The following is a 21500-nucleotide window of genomic DNA, read 5'->3' as shown; positions in this document are numbered from 1 at the left end:
GGCAACGGTGGGAGAGCAAATCCAGCACCAGGGCCCTGGCCCCCTAAGCCAGGGCCAGGAGGCCCCCCAGTCAGGCTCCCGGAGATCAGAGCAACCAAGGTGACCAAAGTGTGAAAAAATAGGATTCCTTTGATAAAAAATACTGTCCCTTGGTCTTCTCTTTTTAAGTTTGAAACACCCTGGGAGCTTATTTTTAGCAAAGCAATTCCCCCTTTACCCACCCCCAAATTATACATCACAAGTGTAGGTAAACAGCAGATTAAATGTAAAAACTGAAAACCGTAACTTCTGAAAAGTCCTTTTGACTTGAAATCTTTAGCTACTGTTCTCCATGTTACGACCTGCAGCTAGAGACACACGTGAATAGAAAAAACAGTACAGTTAGTGTTAAAGGCAAAACGCAGAGGGCTGGGGGGCGTGCCCAGCACTGCCTGCAAGTTCATTCACGGCTCCTCGCTCCCCCTCCAGCTACTTCTACTCCAACAGTGCTTTCAGAGCCAGCCATCAAAAATGCAGCGAAGAATTGTCTATGAACAAACAAAAAGCTGTTAGGCAAAAAAAAAAAAAAAAAAAAAAAAAAATTAAAATTAAAATAAAAAAAATTAAAATTAAAAAATTAAAATTAAAAATTAAAAAAAAAAGTCCCCAAAGTTTCTCCAGCTGCTTTGGGGGGTTTGGGAGGACCAGAGAGGGCGGGCTTTGTCCAGGCCCTGTTTGTGTCAGTGTGTGCTAGGTTGGGTGTTGGCTACCGGTGGGCGATGGGTCTGTGGGCCACCGGTCTCCACAGACAACACACCCCTGCCCTACCCCTGCCTCCACCCAGGCGCTTGTGAGTTAAGGGGGGACGTATGGAGGGGGTGACCGGTACGGGGTCATGTTCTTGGGACGGGAGCCCTTGCCCTCCATGGGGGCCGTGAAGGGTGGGGGTGGCTGGTAGGGAGGGGCGTTAGGATCCTCATCCCGTAGGGGTGTGTACTCTCCCACGGTGTCCTGGTTCAGAGGAGTGGTCTCGGGCACGCTCTGGTTGGGGTACTCAGGTGGGGGGAGGGGGGCCTTCTCCTCCTGCAGGATGAGTGGCATGCTAGAGGAGGGTGGGGGCTTGGAGTCATCTAGCTCATCGGCAAAGATGATCGGCACCCCCTTCTTGATAAAGGTGGCCTGGTCCTCGAGGGTCAGCTTGCCCTTTCGCTTCTTGCGATAGCAGATCATGGCAATGATGCCAGCGATGAGCAGGATGGCCGCGACCACCACGGCTGGAATGACGGTGTGGAGGTAAACGTCATCCTCACTGCTCTTCTCGGGGTCCCTGTCTGGCACCTCTGTGGGTGGCACGGTGGAGGGTAACTTCTTGGAGCCCACGGGGATAAACTGCAAGTGCTGGCAACTGCCGGCACCGGTCACGGCAATGCTCAGGGCCTTAAAATCAGGCTCCAGGGCGTTGGAGAAGGCAGGCCGAGGCTTCCCCGTGTCATCGGCAATCCTCCGGCTCAGTCCCGTGATCTGCTCCTTGGGACAGGGCTCCAGGGGTAGTGTGTTGTTGGTCCACTCCACGACGATGGAGCCCCGGGTGATGTTCTGTAGGGTGATGGTGCTGCAGTTTCGGTCCCCGAAGGCAAAAGCCAGCTTCTTTACCAAGGCGATTTTCTTGTGGATGTCATTCACTAGGGGCGCTGGGTCACCAGTAAACTTGGCCTTGAACCTTGCAGGGGCCTTGTCCCCTTGGGGGCGCTTATGGACATGGATCTCGAAGGCATCCACGGCCGACAGGCCCCCCTTGTCTGTAGCGTGCATGAAATACTCATGTTTGCCCACGTGGCTGCTGTCGGGCAGGCCGTACATTAGCTGGCTGTTGCTGTTGAACTGCACCCAGGACTTCTCGCCTACCAGCTGCTGCTCGCGCAGCTTCAGGGTCAGCTTCAGCTTGTCGGTGGTGGTGTCCTCGAGGTCATAGAAGGTGTCTGATGGGATCTTCACCTCAAAGTAGGTGCCCACCCAGGCGTCTACCCGGTCGATGTGATTCTTGAGCTCTGGGCGCTGGTTGGGCTCCCCACCACGAGGCACGCCGCTGGTTGTGGTTCGGATACGAGTGGGTGGGGAGGCCGTCTCCAATCTGGTGATGGGAGCTTTGGTGGTGACTCGGGGCACTGGGCGGGGGGTCCGAGGTTTCTTGGTTGGCCTGCGAGTCGTGGTGGCTGAGGAATCAGTCGAAGGCGTGGCTGGTTTGGGGGTAGATACTCGGGGCTTCTTGGTGGTAGTGGTGGGAGGCGTAACCACTGCCGTGGGCTCCACGTAGCCAGGAATGGTCATGGTTGGACGAATCTGGCCGGGAACCATGGTGCCAGCTTCTGATACCCGCGTGGGCTGGATAGGGCCCAGGGTGGGGGTCTGAATAATGGCACCTCGAGTCCGAATGGTTACCGTGGGCTTCCCGGGAACAGGCTCCCTGACGGGAGGAGCCAGAGTCTCTGTGGGAGGAGCGATGGCTGGTGATGTAGGGGTGGGCACGATCCTGGATGGTGGCTCCTGGATGGCTGTGGTTGGGGGTCCGATGGCAGTGACGGGCGTGGGTGTGGCATGGATCTGCCGCCGGATCCGTTTGGGAAGAGGGGGCTTCTTGTTGGCAATGTGCCAGCCCACCACCGGATAGCCGAGCTGGGCAGACATAGCACCCTCCCGGGCAGGGGCCTCGACGCTACGAATGTCAGGCACACTATTCTGGTTCAAGGAGCAGCCCAGCTTCCAGGAGAGTAGAGCCCCATTCTCTACCACCTTCTTTGCGTTGCCGGGGCCGGCCATGAAAGCGGACATGTCGAACAGTCTATTATTCACCACTGGCACCAACTTCATGTTGTGAAGCTCCACCTCTGAGAAGCTGCGCATCCTGTGCAGAAGGTCGATCCTCTGCTTTGGGGTCATCTTGGTGAGGTCAGCATCTAGAATCACTGTAAGGACCGTCACTGGCTCGTCAGCAGCACAAGCAGAAGACACTATGTCACCAGGGTCTGGCGACGCCGCCCTCACAGACTGGGGCTCACTGTGGTCCTCGGGGTAGACTTCAATGGAGAACACACTGGAGGTCTGGGGGACGTGACTCCCATTGGCGCCCAGGCGGGCAGCACTCACCGAGATATAATGCACACCCTTATCGGTGTCAAGGGGGAGGCCTTCCAGGGTGTGACTCTGTGGGTCCCAGTGAAGCCAAGATGGCAAGGCCTCCTTCCCGGCTGTAGACACCTAGATGAGACACAAGCATGAGTTACAACTGCATACCATAAACGTGTTCAGTGTATTTAACTCCTGGCCCCGCCGGAGTTCTGTGACAAGCTGATGAGAACAGGGTAATTCCACTCCAGTTTTCATGAAAGCAAGTTACAACATTCCATTTTAAGTAGAGACATCAGAGTTGAAAAAATGGTGGCTCTCCGCATGGCATGATGGCTTGTTCATATATATCCAGTCTTACCGACTAGAGAGGTGAGCCAGGGATTTGGGACCAGCCTGGGAAATACCACCCAAGGAAGAAAAGGAGGAACTCGGGGAGCTTTATTTTGACTGGCAACAGCAATTTGACTTCTACAGGAACCTGGCCAAGTCACAGGCAGGCTGGCACGTCTGGATTTTCAAGGCCATTAGGGAAAGTCTAAGGATGCCTGAAAGGCTGGCGGCATCCATGATCCCTGGAGAGTCCTTTCCCACTGGCAGTTCCTCCCTCTCAAAGACACTCACTTTGGCCCTCACTCACCATAGAGACGCTTGAAGATGAAAACAAGACCTTCTCACCTATAGGAACTCTCGATTCCCTCTCCAGCTTTCAAAACTTAAGAGGCCCTGGAGCACCTCTCCTCTTCCCGGTGCCAAGTAGTGAAGCAAAGGATGGGGAAATTCCTTTTAAGAGACAGTAGCCTTCAGACAATACAGGATTCTATCCCCATAATCACAGCCTAACAGAAAGAAGCCCCATTTGCCTCTATGACTCCAAGCTCCAGGCAGGTTGAGGCCTGACTCCAAGTTAGCTCTTACTGTCCTCATTTAGAACTGGGAGAAATGATCCTATCCTCATAGGAGTATAGGACAAGGCACATACTGACAGCCAGTTCTGATTCCTTCCTGCTCCTGTGGACTGTCAGGAAACTAAATAATGCCATACCAACAGGCTCAAGGCATGTCCAAGTTCCACTCCCCAGTCTTTCTTCCCAGATGACTTTGGACCCAATGCACAGTGGAACCTTATCTCATTGTTCATAACCCAAAGCATAAAAGGAAATGGGGCCTGAAGGTCGGGGGAAGGCTAGGATCTGATGAGAAACCAGGGAGAGGCTAGGAACAATCAGGGAGCTGCTTGCCTGCCAAAACCTGTCTGGCTAGGAGTGGGTGAAGCTGAGGAACATGAGGAGAGAAGAGGACTTGCTACAAGTGGGAGCCCAAAGCACAATATTCATGAAGCTGTCTGATTCCACCTCCACCTCTGATAGAGCACAGATGCTTCTGGGTAGAGCAGGAGCCAGTAGGGGTTGGGCAGCAACATCTGAGGCTAGAGGGAACTCCTCACTGCACCCTTTCCTAGCAAGGTCTCTACCTTCCTTCAGAGCTGGTCAATGCAACAACTCCTGATCATTCAGCTCCCTCTCCTTCAGTTCCCTCGCTCCTCAGCCACGCTGCAGAGCTGGGCCAACCTGCAGCCATCTATTGGCCGTGGACCATAGACAACACTTTGGAAATACTGGAAAATGAGGTGGCCATCGGACTGCTTTCTTTACATGGTGAAGGAAGCAGGAAATAGTCCCTTTCAAGAAGTCTGAGTCTTGCTGCTGACTCATACCCAGGATTGCCCTGTTCCTGTGCCATGAACTGCAACGGTGAGCCGAATCTGCTCAGAGCCTCCTGCAGATGAGGAACACAGCCACCATATGGCTGGGCCACAGGGAGACGGACGGCACAGTTTTAGCTTGGACTAACTACGGACCTAGGTCTTTCTCCTTAGATGAGGTACAGTACCAGAGTGGAAAAGGACTCAGGTAAAGCAGAGGCAGACCCATGGTTCAGCGGGTAGACAAACAGTATCAACCTGCACTTGGCTTCTACCACAAACACCAAGGCCACAGACCACATTTTGAACACATTTGTCCGACCCAGCCAGTTCCCTTCTAAGCTGAGCTACAAACCATTTGACCCGATGCAAACTGGTCTCAACTAAAAACAAAATCTCTTCCCTCCCAAAGTGAGGTGGCCCGGTGGCTCACAACTGTAATCCTAACTACTCGGTAGGCTGAGATCTGAGGACCGTGGTTCAAAGCCAGCCAGGACAGGAAAGTCTATGAGACTCTTATCTCCAATTAACCAGCAAAAAGTTGGAAGAGGAGGTGTGTATCAAGCCATAGACCACTAGTCTTGAGCAATCAAGGGCAGGCAGCAGGACATGCTCAAAATCAGACTTTCCATCCCAATCCCTAACATCACGTGTTTTCACTTTGTCCTGTTCTTTCCAATTTCTTGTCAGTAATGCGAGTACTAAGGCTTGCAAGGTCTCGCGCTCACACTTGGTTTTTTCACTCATGGTTAACACTCTTACCAATTGAGCCACATCTTTACTCCCTGATTTTTGCTGGTTACTTACTCACCTAGTTTGTAAATTTTTTTTTTCCCCCCAGTCATGGGGCCTGAACTCTGGGCCTGGGCGCTGTCCCTCAGCTCTTCATCTCAAGGCTAGGGCTCTACCACTTGAGCCACAGCGCCACTTCTGGCTTTTTCTGCTTATGTGGTGCTGAGCAATTGAACCCAGGGCCTCATGAATGCAAGGCAAGCACTTTACCACTGAGCCACCTTCCCAGCCCCTGTAATTTTTTTTTTTTAAACACAGAAGCCTATATTATCATTAAGTATTTGAGTTGATGAATCTGGGGAAATTCTATTCTGACAGCCCACTATCAAGGATGCCTTCCTTTGCCAACCCACATTTCCTGGTGTGGTGTGCCATGCTCACACAAGGGTCTCATTCAGAGCCAGGGAACACCCACTTGAGGCAGGAAGAAACTGCAGTTCATCTCACGCAGGCAGGGTTGCCACAAAGCTCTCAAGCATCCAGAGAAATACTCCTTTCATGAACTCCTCTTCCTGGCTAAAAAGAGTATCCATTGTTACCAGGGGAACAATTAGAAGGCCCATGCCAGCAGCTGAGAGCACAGTCCCAGAAGGGCTGCTCCCAGCCTGCGGACATCTTGGATTGAGGGCAAGTCCACATTGTTTGCAGGCTAGGAGGCTGAGAGGAACTAGGAATGAAAACCTCCACGAGCTTCATCAAAATGAGACAGTGGAAGGGGACTGTCGCTAGGTAGCCTAGTCGATTCATGCAAAGTAAAGCCATCTCTCCCTATCATCCTAAGAGGAAGAACTAAACCTGAGCTTCTGCAGCTCTTGGAGGAGCAGGCTGAGTGCCAAGGATGATGAGGGTTGCAGGCTTCCACCATGATGTTAGCTGAGGCATAGCACAAATGGGGCAACTGTGGAGCCTCACTCAGCCGGAAATGAGGTCGTTCTGGGGTCCTGTGATTCCTGACTAGGTGTGAGCCGGCTTGCCTTTATTGGAAACCACATCAAACAGAAAGGGCTGTAATTTCTTCCTCCCCCCTCCCCACCCCCCTCATTTAAAATCCTGGGTCCCTAAGCTGACTACACTGAAAATTATTAGAACCTCTGGGAAAAAATGTTGTTTTGTGTACATAAGGACGTGTTTAAGTGAATCAGACACTTGATAAAAGAGTATACAAAAGAACAGATACTGTAATTCTGAACTTCTAAGCCGGCACACGTTTCAAGTGATCAGATGCTGGTATTAGTGTTCCACTCTGGAGACAGTTATCAGTTAGGAGATTTTCATGTTCTTTTGGACCTGGTATTTTCCCAGATTTTTTTTTCGTGGCAGGGAGGTAGCGGGGTTGGAGGTGGTGGGGTCTTGAACTGTGGGCCTGGGCCCTATCCCTGAACTCTTCAGCCCAAGGTAAGCTCTTTTACCATTTGAGCCACAGCACCACTTCTAGTTTTCTGGTGGTTAATTGGAGATAAAAGTCTCACTGACTCTCCTGCCTAGGCTGGCTTTGAACCACAATCCTCAGATCTCAGCCTCCTGAGTAGCTAGGATTATAGGCATGAGCTACTGGCACCCACCTATATTTTCCCATTCCTATATCTTCCCATTCCTGCCTGATCAGTTTTCTTTTCTTTTCTCCTTTGTAGACTAGGTTATTTAGATAGGAGGTAATTACTGACCAAGAAGAAAGGGGGGGGGGGGGGGGGAGAGACACCAGATCAAGTGACAGTCCTAAGAAAGAAAACAGAGACAAAGTACTCAAAAAAAAATAAATAAATAACAAGAGGCTATCACAAGAACACAAGAACCTACTTAAAGCTGTTCCCAATGGCCAAATCTAAGATAATTTTAATACCAGAATAAATAATGCAACAATAAGTTATAAACCATTCAATATTGGAAAACGGTTGAAGGCCAAGTGCTGGTGGCTCAAGCTTAGTCTTTTGCTGAGCCTAGCATAGGCTAGTTTTTCTCTTGTGTATGACCAGTAAGGCTTTGATAATCCAAAGCAATGGGTACTGACAGGGTAGATCTTCATCCCCCCTTCCAGATCATAAATACTTGAGACTCTACTAGATAACAGAAATGTAACCAAAATGTACGAATTCAAAAGACAGGTTTTGGGTTTTTTTCTTAAGCAGGATCTCAATCTACAGTACAGACTGGACTCTAACTCACGATCCCCCTCAATCAATCTCCTGAGTGTTGGGATTATAGGCATGATTTAGGAAATCAATGCCATGGGCAGGAATCAGAAAACTATGGCCATAGGCAAAATGTGGCCCACCACCTATTCATACGTGACATGTCTTTTCTACTTTCAAATGATTAAGGAAAAAAAATATTTTTCAACATATGTATGTAATTAAATTTTCATTTTCAGTATACCTAAGTTTTATTGGAACATAGCCTACCCATTCAATTATGTGCTGTCTACATGTTTTGTATTATATTGGTGATCTGAAGAGTTAAAGAGAAACTATGAGCCTGCAAAGCCTATAATATTTGCTATCTGTCACTGCAGGAAATTAGTGTGCTAACTTCTACTCTAGGTGATATTCAAAATTAAAGGATATATTCTATCTGCCTGTCTACCATATAAATGTACAGAGTTGAGGGGAAATTTCAGGATTCCAAAGCAGATAGGACTATTTTTCCTTCACACAAAAGCTTCCTTTTTCACCCAATATCCATCCTGGTGCATCAGCCAGGACATATGTCTCAGATCCCTTGTTCTCTGGATTGCTTCCCCGAAAGTGGCAACGCTAAAGTTTGAATTCTTTGGGTTCTCAAATGGTTAAAAACCACATTAGATATAAATCAACCAGCAAACTAAAGTATGTGCACGCACATACATGCACACACACGTACACTTCTAATCTTATTTTGTAAGTCCTGGGACTTGAACTCAGGGCCTGGGCCCAATCCCTGAGCTTTCTCACTCAAGGCTAGTGCCATACCACTATGAGCCACAGGAATACTTCTGGTTTAATTGGAGATAAGAGTCTCATAGACTTTCCTGCCCAGGCTGGCGTCAAACCACAAACCTCAGACCTCAGCCTCCTGAGCAGCTAGGATTATAGGCATGAGCCACTGGCGCCTCGTCACTTTTTTTTTTAATTTACATATTTTTTCAGTGCTGTGGATTGAACCCAGAGCGTTATGTACACTAGACAAGCACTCTAGCACCAAGTCACATTCCTGGCTGTATCTTGGGGTTTGTTTGTTTGTAGTTTTGAGTCTTGAACTCAGGGCATGGGCACTATCCCTGAGCTCTTTTGCTCATAGCTAGTGCTCTACCATTTTGTGCAACAGCTCTGCTTCCAGTTTTTCAATGGTTAATAGGAGATAAGAGTCTCACAGGGACTAGATTTCAGCGTCCTGAGTGGCTAGGATTACAGGCATGAGCCACCAAATGCCCAGGTCTTGGTTTGTTTGTTTTTGATGCCTGTTGTGGGGCTTGAACTCAGGGCCTGAACATTTTCCCAAAGCTTGTTGTGCTCAAGGCTAGCACTCTACCAATGAGCCACAGTTCTACTTCTGGCTTTTTGGTGGCTAACTGGAGATGAGTATCATGAACTTTCCTGCCTAGACTTCGAACCTTGATCCTCAGATATCAGCTTCCTGAACAGCTAGGATTATAGGCATGAGCTGTCTTGGGTTTGATTCCTCAGCACCACATAAAGAGAAAAGGCTAGAAGTGGAGCTGGGGTTAGTAGTACAGTGCTAGCCTTGAACAAAAGAAGTACCCAGGCCCTGAGTTCAAGCCCCAGGACTGGCAAAAAAACAAAAAGCAAAACAAAAAAACAAAAAACAAAACCACCTCAGGGACAGCACTTCGGCCCTGAGCTCAAGCCCCAGTATTGGCACAAAAAGTAAATAAAAAAAAAAAGGAGAAAAAGTTCAGTCAAACCAAGTACTGATGGCTCCTATCTATAATCCGAGCTACTTGAGAACCTGAATTCTAAAGACTCTAGTTCAAAGCCAGACTGGGCAGATAAACCCAGAAGACTCACCACAGAACTGAACAAATTCTGGAGGGCCAGCTATGAAGAAAAACAACAATCAAGTGCTGGGAAGGTGGCTCAGTGGTAGAGTGCTTGCCTTGCATGCATGAGGCCCTGGGTTCGATTCCTCAGCACCACATAAGCAGAAAAAGCCAAAAGTGGCGCTGTGGCTGAAGTGGTAGAGCGTAGCCTTGAACTGAAGAGCTGAGGGACAGCACCCAAGCCCAGAGTTCAGGCCCCACAACCAACAAAAAAAACCAACAACAACAACAATCAAGACCACAAGACCCTGAGTTCAAGCATCAGTAGCAGCACATGTATATGTGCATGTGTGCACATGCGCCTACGCGTGCGTGTGCGCGCGCACACACACACAGAGTTCAAAGTACTTACAAGTTCTGTATTTTAGAGCTTACCACTATGGTTTAGGAAAGGTGACTTTTTTCTTATACACATGCCAGGCTTTTTAACAAAAATCCCTAAGCCAACAACCAAGAGACTGTCCACAGTGCATAGTAATGGCTTTTCCATGGTGAGTCCTTCAACATGGGAGCAAACCAGAATTACTGCAGCCTGCTACAACTGAGACCTTAGGAAAAGGCACCAAAATTAAAATGGAAGATGAGAGTCCCTCATTTGCACTTCATATCCAGTCTCACCTTGATTATTTCTCCACTGGAGGCAATTAAATCTGTTGGAATGGTCACTCGAAATGAGCGACCGACGACAGCTGTGCCATCAGGAATGCCAACCACGGTGGGAACAGCTTCATGAAGGTCGGAAAGCACAGAGTGCATGGATGCCTCCAGTTGGTTCTCCCAGTCCCTGACGGCTTCTGAAGGGTCACTTGGCCAGCGGGATTGCGCCATGGCCATGCAGAGTAGAAGGAGAAAGGTCCTCCCCCAGAGGGGGAGCAGTGAGTGGCCCATAGACATCTTTAGCATGGGCTTGAGTTTGCTCAAGCTGATAATCTTGCTAAGGAAGGAAGCAAGTGATATGGTCCCGCAGTTGGGTCCTCACCCTCTGTATACTTTCTCCATCCCAGAACACCCAGAGTCTGTAAAAGAAGAAGAGGAGATTCACATTTCAGCAATGGTCACTGATTCAAAGTCATGTACTAACCCCCAATGCTTCTGCCAAGAACGTCTACCCTGTCTCACATACCGCCCCATTAAGCTACTACTCTAGTCCCCTAATTACATTGTTCTATACTTCAGTGAACATGTGAACACCAAAATTAAAAATATGACATTTAAATCATTAAAAAAAAAAAGGAAATACTTCGGCAGAAATCTAGCAAAGTATGTCTAGAATTTGTATACTGAAAACTATAAAACACTGTTGAAAGAAAGCAAAGATTGAAACCCATAGTAAAAACACTGATGCCCCTAAATCAGTATATAGGCTTTGAGTAAATAACAACCACTAGAAGATCTCAGGCCCTAATCCCTGAAACCTGTAAAGATGTTATAAAGAAAAAGAGTCTTTGCAAAGGTGATTAAAGTAAGAGTCTTGACGTGGTGAGATTATCTGGGTAGGATCTAAATTCAATCACAATCGTCAGAGGAAATTACTGTGGGGTCCCTCCTCCCCCCACCCTAATCCCTCCCCATACACAGAATGAGATAGAGATGTGAAACAGAGATACTGACATGAAACCTAAGGCAGAGACTAGTGCTGAAGCCACAAACCAAGGAATGTCAAAGAATGCTGGCAGCCACAAAAAGTTAGAAGCAAGGAACAGGAAGTGGCGCTCGCTGTGGCTCAAGTGGTAGAAGACTTGCCTTGAGATGAAGAGCTCAGAGACAGCACCCAGGCCCAGAGTTCAAGCCCCAGAACTGACTAAGAAAAGAGGAAGAAAGAAAGAAGCAAGGAATAGATTCCCCCCCAGAGCCTCCAGAGGGAGCTCAGTCCTTGCCAACACCTTCATTTTGGACTTCTGGAGACCAGAACTATAAGAGAATAAATGTGCATGCTATTTGAAGCCACTAAGGCTGTGAAAATCTTTTTACAGCAGCCCTAGGAAACTAATACAAGGTTTAACCTAACTCATATTAAAACCTCACTAAGAAGCTGGGAGCTGGTGGCTCATGTCTGTAATTCCAGCTTCTCAGGAGGCTGAGATATGAGAATCGTGGTTCAAAGCCAGCCCAGGCAGGAAAGTCTATGAGACTTTTTGTTTTGTTTTGTTCTTACCAGTCCTGAGGTTTGAACTCAGGGCCTGGACACAGTCCCTGAGCTTCTTTGGCTAGCACACTACCACTGGAGCCACAGTGCCACTTCTCAAGAGACACTTATCTCCAATTAACTACCAGGAAACTAGAAGTGGAGCTGTGGCTCAAGCACTAGCCTTGAGCAAAAGTGCTCAGGACAGTGCCCAGGCCCTGAGTTCAAGCCCCACAGCCCAAAAAAAAAAAAAAAAAAAAGCACTGTATGTGTTCTATCTCCAGCAATGCAAAAATAAGAGAGAGAGATGAGAGAAAAATTAAAAATACATAAGCCATATAGAAAGACATACCATTTATATAAAACATATAAATTACATTGTCTATGAATTAATATACAAGAAATAAAACTTTGCACTTGATCATAAAAACTGCCAAATTCAGGATTATAATCACTTGAAAAGAAAAAGGGGAAAAGGGGAATGTCATAAGGGTCTCTAACTTTAGAACTTACTTCCTCAAACAGACAGCTTTTTGTTGTTGTTTTTGTTTTGTGCAATATCAGGATTTGAACTCAAGGGTTCCCATTCACTTCACTTGCCTGTTCAGCTGGTATTCTACCACCTGACCCATACTTCTAGCTTTGCTTTTAGCTGATTAGAGACAGAGTCTTATAGGCTCTTCTGCCCATCTGGTTTTGAACCTTAATCCTGATCATCTCAACCTCCTGAGTAGCTAGGATTACAAGTGTGAGCCACTAGCATTGAGCCTCTCTCCATTTCTTGACACCTATGCTAGCATTGAGCCTCTCTCCATTTCTTGACACCTATGTTACTAAAGTTTAAATATATTGCTGTTCCTGCAAGCAGAGTGCCTGGTATATAGCTCCTAAACCAGTGCTTGCACTTTGAGGGCTCACAAAAACATATCAAACACAAAGGAGAAAGGAATTAAAATTGCATGCCTCAGGTGTTTTCTAATTTGGTATGGCTCCCCCCCTTACTCTTCTCCTTTTCTACTGCCTTGTTCCAGCTCCAAGAGACCCTCTGCAACCAGCCAGCCTTCCCAGGACTTCAGATACATTCCTTGCTATGACTTTTCCTCTCTAACATCAGTACACAGCTGGGTCATTTTTATCTAACACGGACTCACCAGAATTAAATGCTACATTCACTACCAAGGTCCAAATGACTACAGAGACCTGATGGGAAGCAATTCCAAGAAGTACTTAATTATCAAAGACATTTGCATGGTCCTCCACCAGGAAAGGCAAGGAAGAAAATATCCTGATTTCTCAATGTCTAATGTTTTTCATACTCTGGTAAGAGTCTTCTCCTCAGGTACCTATATAGCACCCCAAGTTTAAAGAGGTTCCTTGCTGGGCACTGGTGGCCTATGCCTATAATGCTATCTACTCAGAAGAGATCTGATATCTGAGGATTGTAGTTCGAAACCTGCCCCAGGCAGGGAAGTGTAAGAGACTCTTATCTTTAATTTTCGAAGCCTGCCCCAGGCAGGAAAGTGTATGAGACTCTTATCTTTAATTAACTACTCAGAAAAAGCTCCAAATGGTACAGTGGCTCAGGTGATAGGATGCTAGCCTTGAGAAATAGCCTTGAATGAAAGAACACAGGTTCCTCATGTTTTTTTTCTATTTTTATTTTTAGTATCTTGTCCCTTTTGCAGCATTTTTATAGCTTATTGTATCATTTTTTTTTTGTGTGTGCCAGTCCTGGGGCTTGAACTCAGAACCTTTTGCTCAAGGCTACCACTCTACCACTTGAGCCACAATGCCACTTCTGGCTTTTTCTGTTGATGTGGTGCTGAAGAATCCAACCCCGGGTTTTGTGCATGCTAGGCAAGCATGCTACTGCTCAGCCAACATTCCCAGCCCCGGTATCACTTTTTAATTTTTCTGTTCTTATACACTATCTTAATTTATAACTTTAGTTTTGTGGGTGTGTGTGTGTGTGTCTTGTTCTGCTTTTTACTGTTACATAGGGTTTTGTTTTTGTTTTTTTTTGAGACAAGGTCTCCTTATGTAACCCAGGCCAGCCTCAAATTCATGATCCTCTTGCCTTATCCTCCTGAGTGTTAGAATTACAGGCCTATAAAACCACACCCAGCTTACGTAGTGCCTCTTTTACTGGGCTTTTCCTTTCTTGTACATTGTAACTCTGTTTAGTAAATGGCTCAGCTCAATCAACAGCCCAAGGAGACTAAATGAGGGAGGACAAGGATATATCTGTTGTAATCCCTAAAGTATGACCAGCACTCCCAAGGTATCCAGACAAGAGGAAAACACAGGCTCCTTTAAAAAAAACAAAAACAAAAAAACCTATATATCTTTAATTTAGTTTACTTACTTTTCCCATTTTTTTTCTTTCTTTTTTGTCAGTCATGGGGCCTGAACTCTGGGCCTGGGCACTGTCCCTCAGCTCTTCAGCTCAAAGCTAGCACTCTACTACCTGAGCCACACAATGCCACTTCCGGCTCTTTTCTGCTTATGTGGTGCTGAGGAATCGAACCCACGGCCTCATGCATGCAAGGCAAGCACTCTACCACTGAGCCACCTTCCCAGCCCCCATTTTTACTTTTTTAATCTGATTCTTATTTTTTAAATCTTATGTGAAAAACAGCATGCATTATGCGCCACACCCTGCCCTACAAGAGTATAAGCTCAGTCTGCTATCTGAGGACACAGGATGACATAGGGTGTCTATTTCATGGTCATGACTAAGTGCTCTCCATTTAGCAGGCAGGCAGGCAATGTCCAGGGCACAAGTCCAACTACTATGTGTTGGTTTTCCATGCTCTGAGGAGAAAAGATCTTTTTTGTAATTTGACAAAAAAGGAAGCTGTGTCTTTCAGATGCTGGCTTTCTACAAACAAGGGTCAAGTCGGCTTGTGCTAGGAACTCAGTGGGCTATCTACACACCTGTGTTAGAGTGTTCCTCTGAATTTTTTTTTTTTGGGGGGGGGTTGGTCATGGGGCTTGAACTCAGGGCCTGGGCACAGTTCCTGAGCCTCTTTGTGCTCAAGGCTAGCGCTCTATCACTTTGTGCCACAGAACCATTTCTAGTTTTTTGAGTGGTTAATTGGGGAATTTTCTGCCTGGGCTGGCTTCAAACTGTGATCCTCATATCTGAGCCTCTGAGTAGCTAGGCTTATGGGTGTGAGCCACTGGCATACAGCTAGGATTTTTTTTTTTAATACAAGTCTCATATTCACACACTTGGTCACTGCTGAGATCCTTCTACTCATGTTTATAGGGATGAAGGCTTAAAGAAAGGCCAACATTCAACCATAGTCAGGAGAATCGTTAGCCAGGCACTAGTGGCTCACACCTATAATCCTAGCCACTCAAAAAGCTGAGATCTGAGGATTGCGGTTTGAAGCCACCACAGATAGGAAAGTCCATGAGCCTTTTATCTTCCCCAATTAACTACCTAAAAAGCCAGAAATGGTAGTAGCTCAAGTAGGTAGAGCACTAGGCTTGAGGACAAAAGCTTAGGAACAGTACCCAAGCCCTGAGTTTAATCTCAGGATTGGCACCCCCCAAAAAAAGTGTTTAGGCTTCTTGACATTCTAACACCATGGCACACCAGGATCTATTCAGAGCCACTCAAGAACATATTTCAGCTGGACTTGTCTGGCTGACAAGAACGGCCAAAGCTTTACTGAGAGATGAGTGGCGCAAGAGACCCACTCCCCGTGCCAGCAGCCATGCCCACAACTAAATTGGAGCTCTTACTGCTGCCCTAGATGCCAGTGAAATCTAATTCCATAAAGAAGGCCCTCTCGGAACCTTGGGCGCTCTGAACACACCCACCCACCAGCCATGGTATACAGGGTGACACAAAGTCAAGCTTGCGAGACAGAGGATCCATTCCTCAGCTTCAGAATCCCATCCTAGGGACAGAGCCTTGACAGAGTAGAATACTCCTGTCATCCCAGCACTCTGGAGGCTGAGGTAAGAGGTCCTGTCTCAAGGTAATAAAAAGTGAGCAGGGTACCTCACTCCTGTCATCCTAGCTACTCAGGAGGCTGAGGTCAGAGGATTGTGGTTCAAAGCCAGCCTGGGCAGGAAAGTCTGTGAGACTCATCTCCAATTATCCACCAGAAAATGAGAAGTGGTGCTGTGGCTCAGGTGGTAGAGCACTCACCTGTAGCTGAAGAGCTCAGGGACAGAGCCCAGGCTCAGGGTTCAAGCCCCACAACACACACACACACACACACACACACACACACACACACACAAACACACACACACACACACACACACACACACACACACACACACACACACACACAGTGTTGGAAATCTTACTTAGGCAGAAATTGGGGACACTGCAGTTGAAGGAAAGTCTGAGCTTAAGAGTTCACAAGCCAGGCATAGTGGTGTATATCTGTTATTCCCTTCCAAGCTACAAGGAAAGCACAATGGCTGGGTGCACACCTATCTTTGCAACAACAAAGTACAATTAGGTGGCTCCAAATGCAGGCCAGTCAGGCATAAAGTGAGATCCTCTCTCAAAAATAATTCACAGGGGGCTGGGAAGGTGGCTCAGTGGTAGAGCACTTGCCTTGCATGCATGAAGCCCTGGGTTCGATTCCTCAGCACCACATAAGCAAAAAGAAAAAAGCCAGAAGTGGCGCTGTGGCTCAAGTGGTAGAGCGCTAGCCTTGAGCTGAAGAGCTGAGGGACAGCACCCAGGCCCAGAGTTCAGGCCCCACGACCGGACCCAAAAAAAATAAATAAATAAATAAAATAATTCACAGGGGCTGGGAAGGTGGCTCAGTGGTAGAGTGCTTGCCTGGCATGCATGAGGCCCTGGGTTCGATTCCTCAATACCACATAAACAGAAAAGGCTGGAGTGGTGCTGTGGCTCAAGGGGTAGAGTGCTAGCCTTGAGCTGAAGAACTCAGGGACAGCGCCCACACCCAGAGTTCAAGCCCCAGGACCGACTATAATAATAATAATAGTAATAATAGTTCACAGAAGTCAGGCACTGGCCTGTAACCCTAGCTACTCAGGAGACAGACCTAAGGATTTTATATAGAAGCCAGCCCAGGCAGGAAAGCCCATGAGACTCTTTATCTCCAATTAACTACCAAAAAAGCTACAAGAGGTGGTGTGGCTCAAGTAGTAAAAGCACTGTCCTTAAGAAAAAAAAAAGATCAGAATAAGGAAGGCCCTGAGCTCCAGCCCTAGGTCAAGCACAAAGACAAAATAACAAATAAAGTAACTCACATAGGCTAGCACTGGTGGCTCATGCCTGTAATGCTAGCTACTCAAGAGGTTGAGATCTGAGGATATTGGTTTGAAGCTAGCCTGGATAGGAAGGTCTGTGAGACTCTTGTCTCCAATGAACCACCTAAGAGATGGAAATGGAGGTTGTGACAAGTGGTTGAGCACCAGCCTTGAGCAAAAAACTTGAGAGACAACATAGTGCCCAGGGTCAAGATAGTGCTGAGTTCAAGCCCCAGAACAAGCACAAAAAAAAAAAAACCTTTCAGACAACTTAATCTAAAAATCTAAAAATCTAAAAATGAGGGACTCTGGAGTGATACGCAAAAGTAAAAAACTCAGGTCTGCATAAATAATTGCCTAAAAGGTAACTGATTTACCAGATTAGTTATCAAGTACAACTGAGGAATCAAAACTATTACAGTGGGCTGGAAATGTGGCACACATTGCGTATAGTGCTCGCCTAGCATGCGTAAAGCCCTGGGTTCAATTCCTCAGTACCACATAGACAGAAAAAGCAAAAGAAGCTCAGAGACGATGCTCAGGTCTGTGTTCAAGACCCAGGACTGGCAAAAAAAAAAAAAAAAAGTATTATGATGGCAAGCCATCATCTAAGGCATAGTTCAGCAGGAAAGAATTCTAGCCCTGCCTCTCACCTATACTAATAATCTCTATCTAGATGTAACTGAAGCATGACATTCAGTTAAGAGTAAAGCACTCGACCCTTATACCCAACGCTGACCAGACAGCCTAACGTGCCTGGGAAGTATAAAGTTTCTACTCCACTGGCATTCCAGCCCAGGAGACAAGTAGTTCTCTGCTCAGGCTACCTCCCTAGAGCTAAGGAGTGCCCCAGACACACCGAAGCCCAGTTACTAAATGTGTTCTACTCAATAAATGTGAGGAACAAAAGCACATTAAGGCACCAAGTCAATGTGCAATCATCTTAATGCTTTGTCATGGGCTGAAAAACCCAATGAATTAAAACTTCCACATATTTTAAACCAAAAATTGCAAAGAATATAGCTACTAGTTCTTACTTTCCAAGAATGAAAGAAAAGTTAAGATTTAACACGTTTCTAATCACACAGCATGAAGCAAAGGTCCTGAGGCCCAGTAGTCCCAAAAGGCATGTTACCTAGCCGGGCGCTGGTGGCTCACGCCTGTAATCCTAGCTACTTAGGAGGCTGAGATCTGAGGATCGCGGTTCAAAGCCAGCCCGGGCAGGAGAGACCATGAGACTCCTATCTCCAATAAACCACCAGAAAACCGGAAGTGGCGCTGTAGCTCAAGTGGTAGAGCGTTTGCCTTGAGCTGAAGAGCTGAGGGACAGCGCCCAGGCCCAGAGTTCAAGCCCCACGACCGACAAAAAAAAAAAAAAAAAAAAAAAGGCATGTTACCTAAAAACAGTCCCTAATCTGTCAAAATTGTTACTATTTATCCGCCTGTAATCCTAACTACTCAGGACAATGAGATCTAAGGCTCCAGGTTCAAAGCCAGCCCAGGCAGGAAAGTACCTAAGACTCTTTTTTTCTTTTTCTTTTTTTTTTGGGGGGGAGGAGTCAGTCATGGCACTTGAACTCTGGGCCTAGGCGCTGTCCCTCAGCTCTTCAATCCAGGCTAGCGATCTACCACAGCGCCACTTCTGGTTTTCTGGTGTTTCATTGGAGATAAGAGTCTTACAGACTTTCCAGCCAGAGCTGGCTTTAACCCTGATCCTCAGATCTCAGCCTCCTGAAGAGCTAGGATTACAGGCGTGAGCCACCAGCACCTGGCTAGTAATACTCTTTTTATCTCTGATTAACCACCAGAAAAGCAGAAGTGGAGCTGTGGCTCAAAGTGGTACAGCATTAGCCCTAAGCAAAAGAGCTCAGGAACAGTGCCCAGACCCTGAGTTCAAGCCCCAAGATGGGGGGGGGGGGGGGGGGCGGATTTCCATTTTAAAACAAGACTAAAGTAATAAAATCTCAGGTCCCTGTTTTAAGTGGTTGTAGGAAAAGTGAAAAAGCCGACATCCTAACTAATAACCTATCTAGGGTTACAACAACAAAAGCTTTTTTCCACGCCACCCAGAAGTTAAAGTGAAATATTAACTGTCAGTCTAGTATTAATACAGAAATTCTGGAAGGTTAACTAGTTTAAAGAGGCTCAATCTGATGGCCAACAGAATATACTTAATACACTGGAAAAACAATAGTTGTAAAGTCACTGTTTATTTTGGCTCCAAATACCAAAAAGACAGGCATATTTCTCTGCTTATAAACACTTTTTAACATCTGATAAAAGGTCTTAAACCAAGTCATTGGTGAAAATTTAAGGATTCACCCACGATTGCTCTAGTCATGAACAAATTCCTACCTGGCGTGTTTGGTGATATAGGACTAACTCTAAGGTTTTAGGAAGTCAGCAATCAAGGGGATGGAGGAACCAATCAATCAAAGGGATCCAGGGTCACACAAATAGCAAGAGATTTAAAGGTAAAAATATGCAGGAGAGAAAGCTGCCACTTCTGAGAAGCAAGTACCGTGAAAAGTCCATCTAACAGAAAGCTACTTGGAACATTTCTCTCACTTGGAAAATGCTTATAAATTCCCACCTACAGAAGATATCAAATGCAAGGATCTACAAAGGGTAGTGATTTCTGCCAATGGTAGTTTGGGTTTTTTTCCAGCAAACATTGAAAGAAACAAAGATATAACACCTGGGTATAAACTGGCTCAGATGCAAACATGTCCTAGACAAAGGGAAGACACGGCTCAAAACCCAGAGCTAAACAGTCTTTCTTTACAGGACCACAGCTTCAATCTGAGTAGATTTTTTAACATTTTATGTGATAGGGCTCACTGGAAAAAACAGTTCATCTACACTTCACTGAACTCCATAAGCTGTGGTTAAATATTACTTACTACTTTTAACTATTCAGATGGTAGGTTTTATGTTGTGTTTTGTTTTTTTTTTTAGAATTCAAATTTGTTTTAGGCTGAAGATACAGCTCAGTGCTACAGGGTGTGCTTTAGCATGGACACAACCCTAGGTTCAATTCTCAGCAAGTACACACACACACACACACACACACACACACACACACACACACACACACACACACACACACACACACACACACACACACACACACACACACACACACACACACACACACACACTTTTTAAAGAGTTAAGACAAGCCAGACACCAGTAGCTGACATCCAAGCTACTCAGGAGGCTGAGATCTGAACATGGAGGTTCAAAAGCAGCCTGGGCAGGAAAGTCCCTGAGACTGTTATCTCCAATTAACCATTTAGCCAGTGGTAGAGTGTTAGTTTTAAGCACAAAAGCTCAGGGGAAGTACTCAAAACTTGAGTTCAAGCCCCAAGACTAGCACCAAAAAAAAAAGGGGGGGGAGGAAGAGTAATATACTCATTGCCTTACTCATGTAACTGTAACCCCTCTGTACAGCATCTTTACAATAAAATTAAAAAAAAAAGGGGGGGGGGGGGCATGTGCCAGTGGCTCACACCTGTATTCCTAGGTACTTAGGAAGCCAAGATCTGAGTATCCTGACTCAAAGCCAGCTTGGGCAGAAAAGACCTGGGAAACTCTGATCTCCAATGAACACCCAGAAAACTGGAAGTGGCATTATAATTCAAAGTGGTAGAGCACTAGCCTTGAGTAAAAAAGCTTAGGGACAGTGACCAGGCCCTGAGTTCAAGTCCCATGACCAAAGTAAATAAATAAACAAAAGTTAAGATAGACCAGAAATAGTAAAGCATACCTCCAATCCCAGTGCTTAGGGACTGTGAGGCAGAAGAATTGCAAATTTGAGGTGAGCTTGGGCTACATAGCAAGATCCTATCTCAAAATAACAAACAAAACAAGATGGTATATTTTATGTTATAGATACTTCACCAGAATGAATGAATGAATGAATATTTTAGGAAAAATTACTCAGGAATTAAAGGGATTGCTCAGTGATAGAGTACCTGCCAACCACATTTAAGGCCCTGAGTTGAATCCCCAGTATAAACAAAGCTAAACAAGACAAAAATATTATTGAGTCATACCAATTAAGACTTCAGAAAAAAAATACTACAAGATGCTTTATGAGCACATTCTCATAACATGGTCCAAGTCTTTTAATTACCAATGATGAACTAGGTGCTCTGGCTCATGCCTGTAATTCTAGCTACTCGGGAGGCTGAGAACTAAGGATTGCAAGTCAAGGCAGCCTGGGTAGAAAAGACCATGAGACTTTTATCTCCATTTAGCCAGCAAAGTCAATGAAAAGTGGGGGTATAGATCAAGTGGTAGAACACCAGCCTTAAGTGAAAAAGCCAAGTGAGAGCGAGAAGCCTTGAGTTCAAGCCTCAGTGCCAGCACAAAAAAAAATAAATTAGAAAATAATTACCAATGCCCAGGTAGTATAAAAAAGGTTAAACAAGAATCAAGCCTAGCTGGGCGGCGGTGGCTCATACCTATAATCCTAGCTATGCAGG

The 21500-nt window shown here is 46.2% G+C and overlaps 1 protein-coding gene across 1 annotated transcript in view; it reads right to left on the bottom strand.

The window, feature by feature from the left end:
- Positions 1-600: 600 nt before the first annotated feature.
- Dag1 (dystroglycan 1) overlaps positions 601-21500 on the bottom strand; it is a 43746-nt gene continuing 22846 nt past the window's right edge. Inside the window, exons 2-3 of the mRNA XM_042665846.1 lie at positions 10251-10648; positions 601-3234 (exon numbers count right to left, since the gene is read on the bottom strand). Coding sequence (XP_042521780.1) covers positions 835-3234; positions 10251-10535 — 2685 coding nt within the window. The 5' untranslated portion in view covers positions 10536-10648 and the 3' untranslated portion in view covers positions 601-834. The remainder of the gene's footprint in view (positions 3235-10250; positions 10649-21500) is intronic.

The sequence above is a fragment of the Dipodomys spectabilis genome, unplaced genomic scaffold (assembly GCF_019054845.1).
Source record: "Dipodomys spectabilis isolate Male_0828 unplaced genomic scaffold, ASM1905484v1 ptg000360l, whole genome shotgun sequence".
NCBI classification, from domain to species: domain Eukaryota; kingdom Metazoa; phylum Chordata; class Mammalia; order Rodentia; family Heteromyidae; genus Dipodomys; species Dipodomys spectabilis.
Note: the sequence above shows the minus strand (reverse complement) of the source record. Positions and strands in the feature narration are given on the sequence as shown.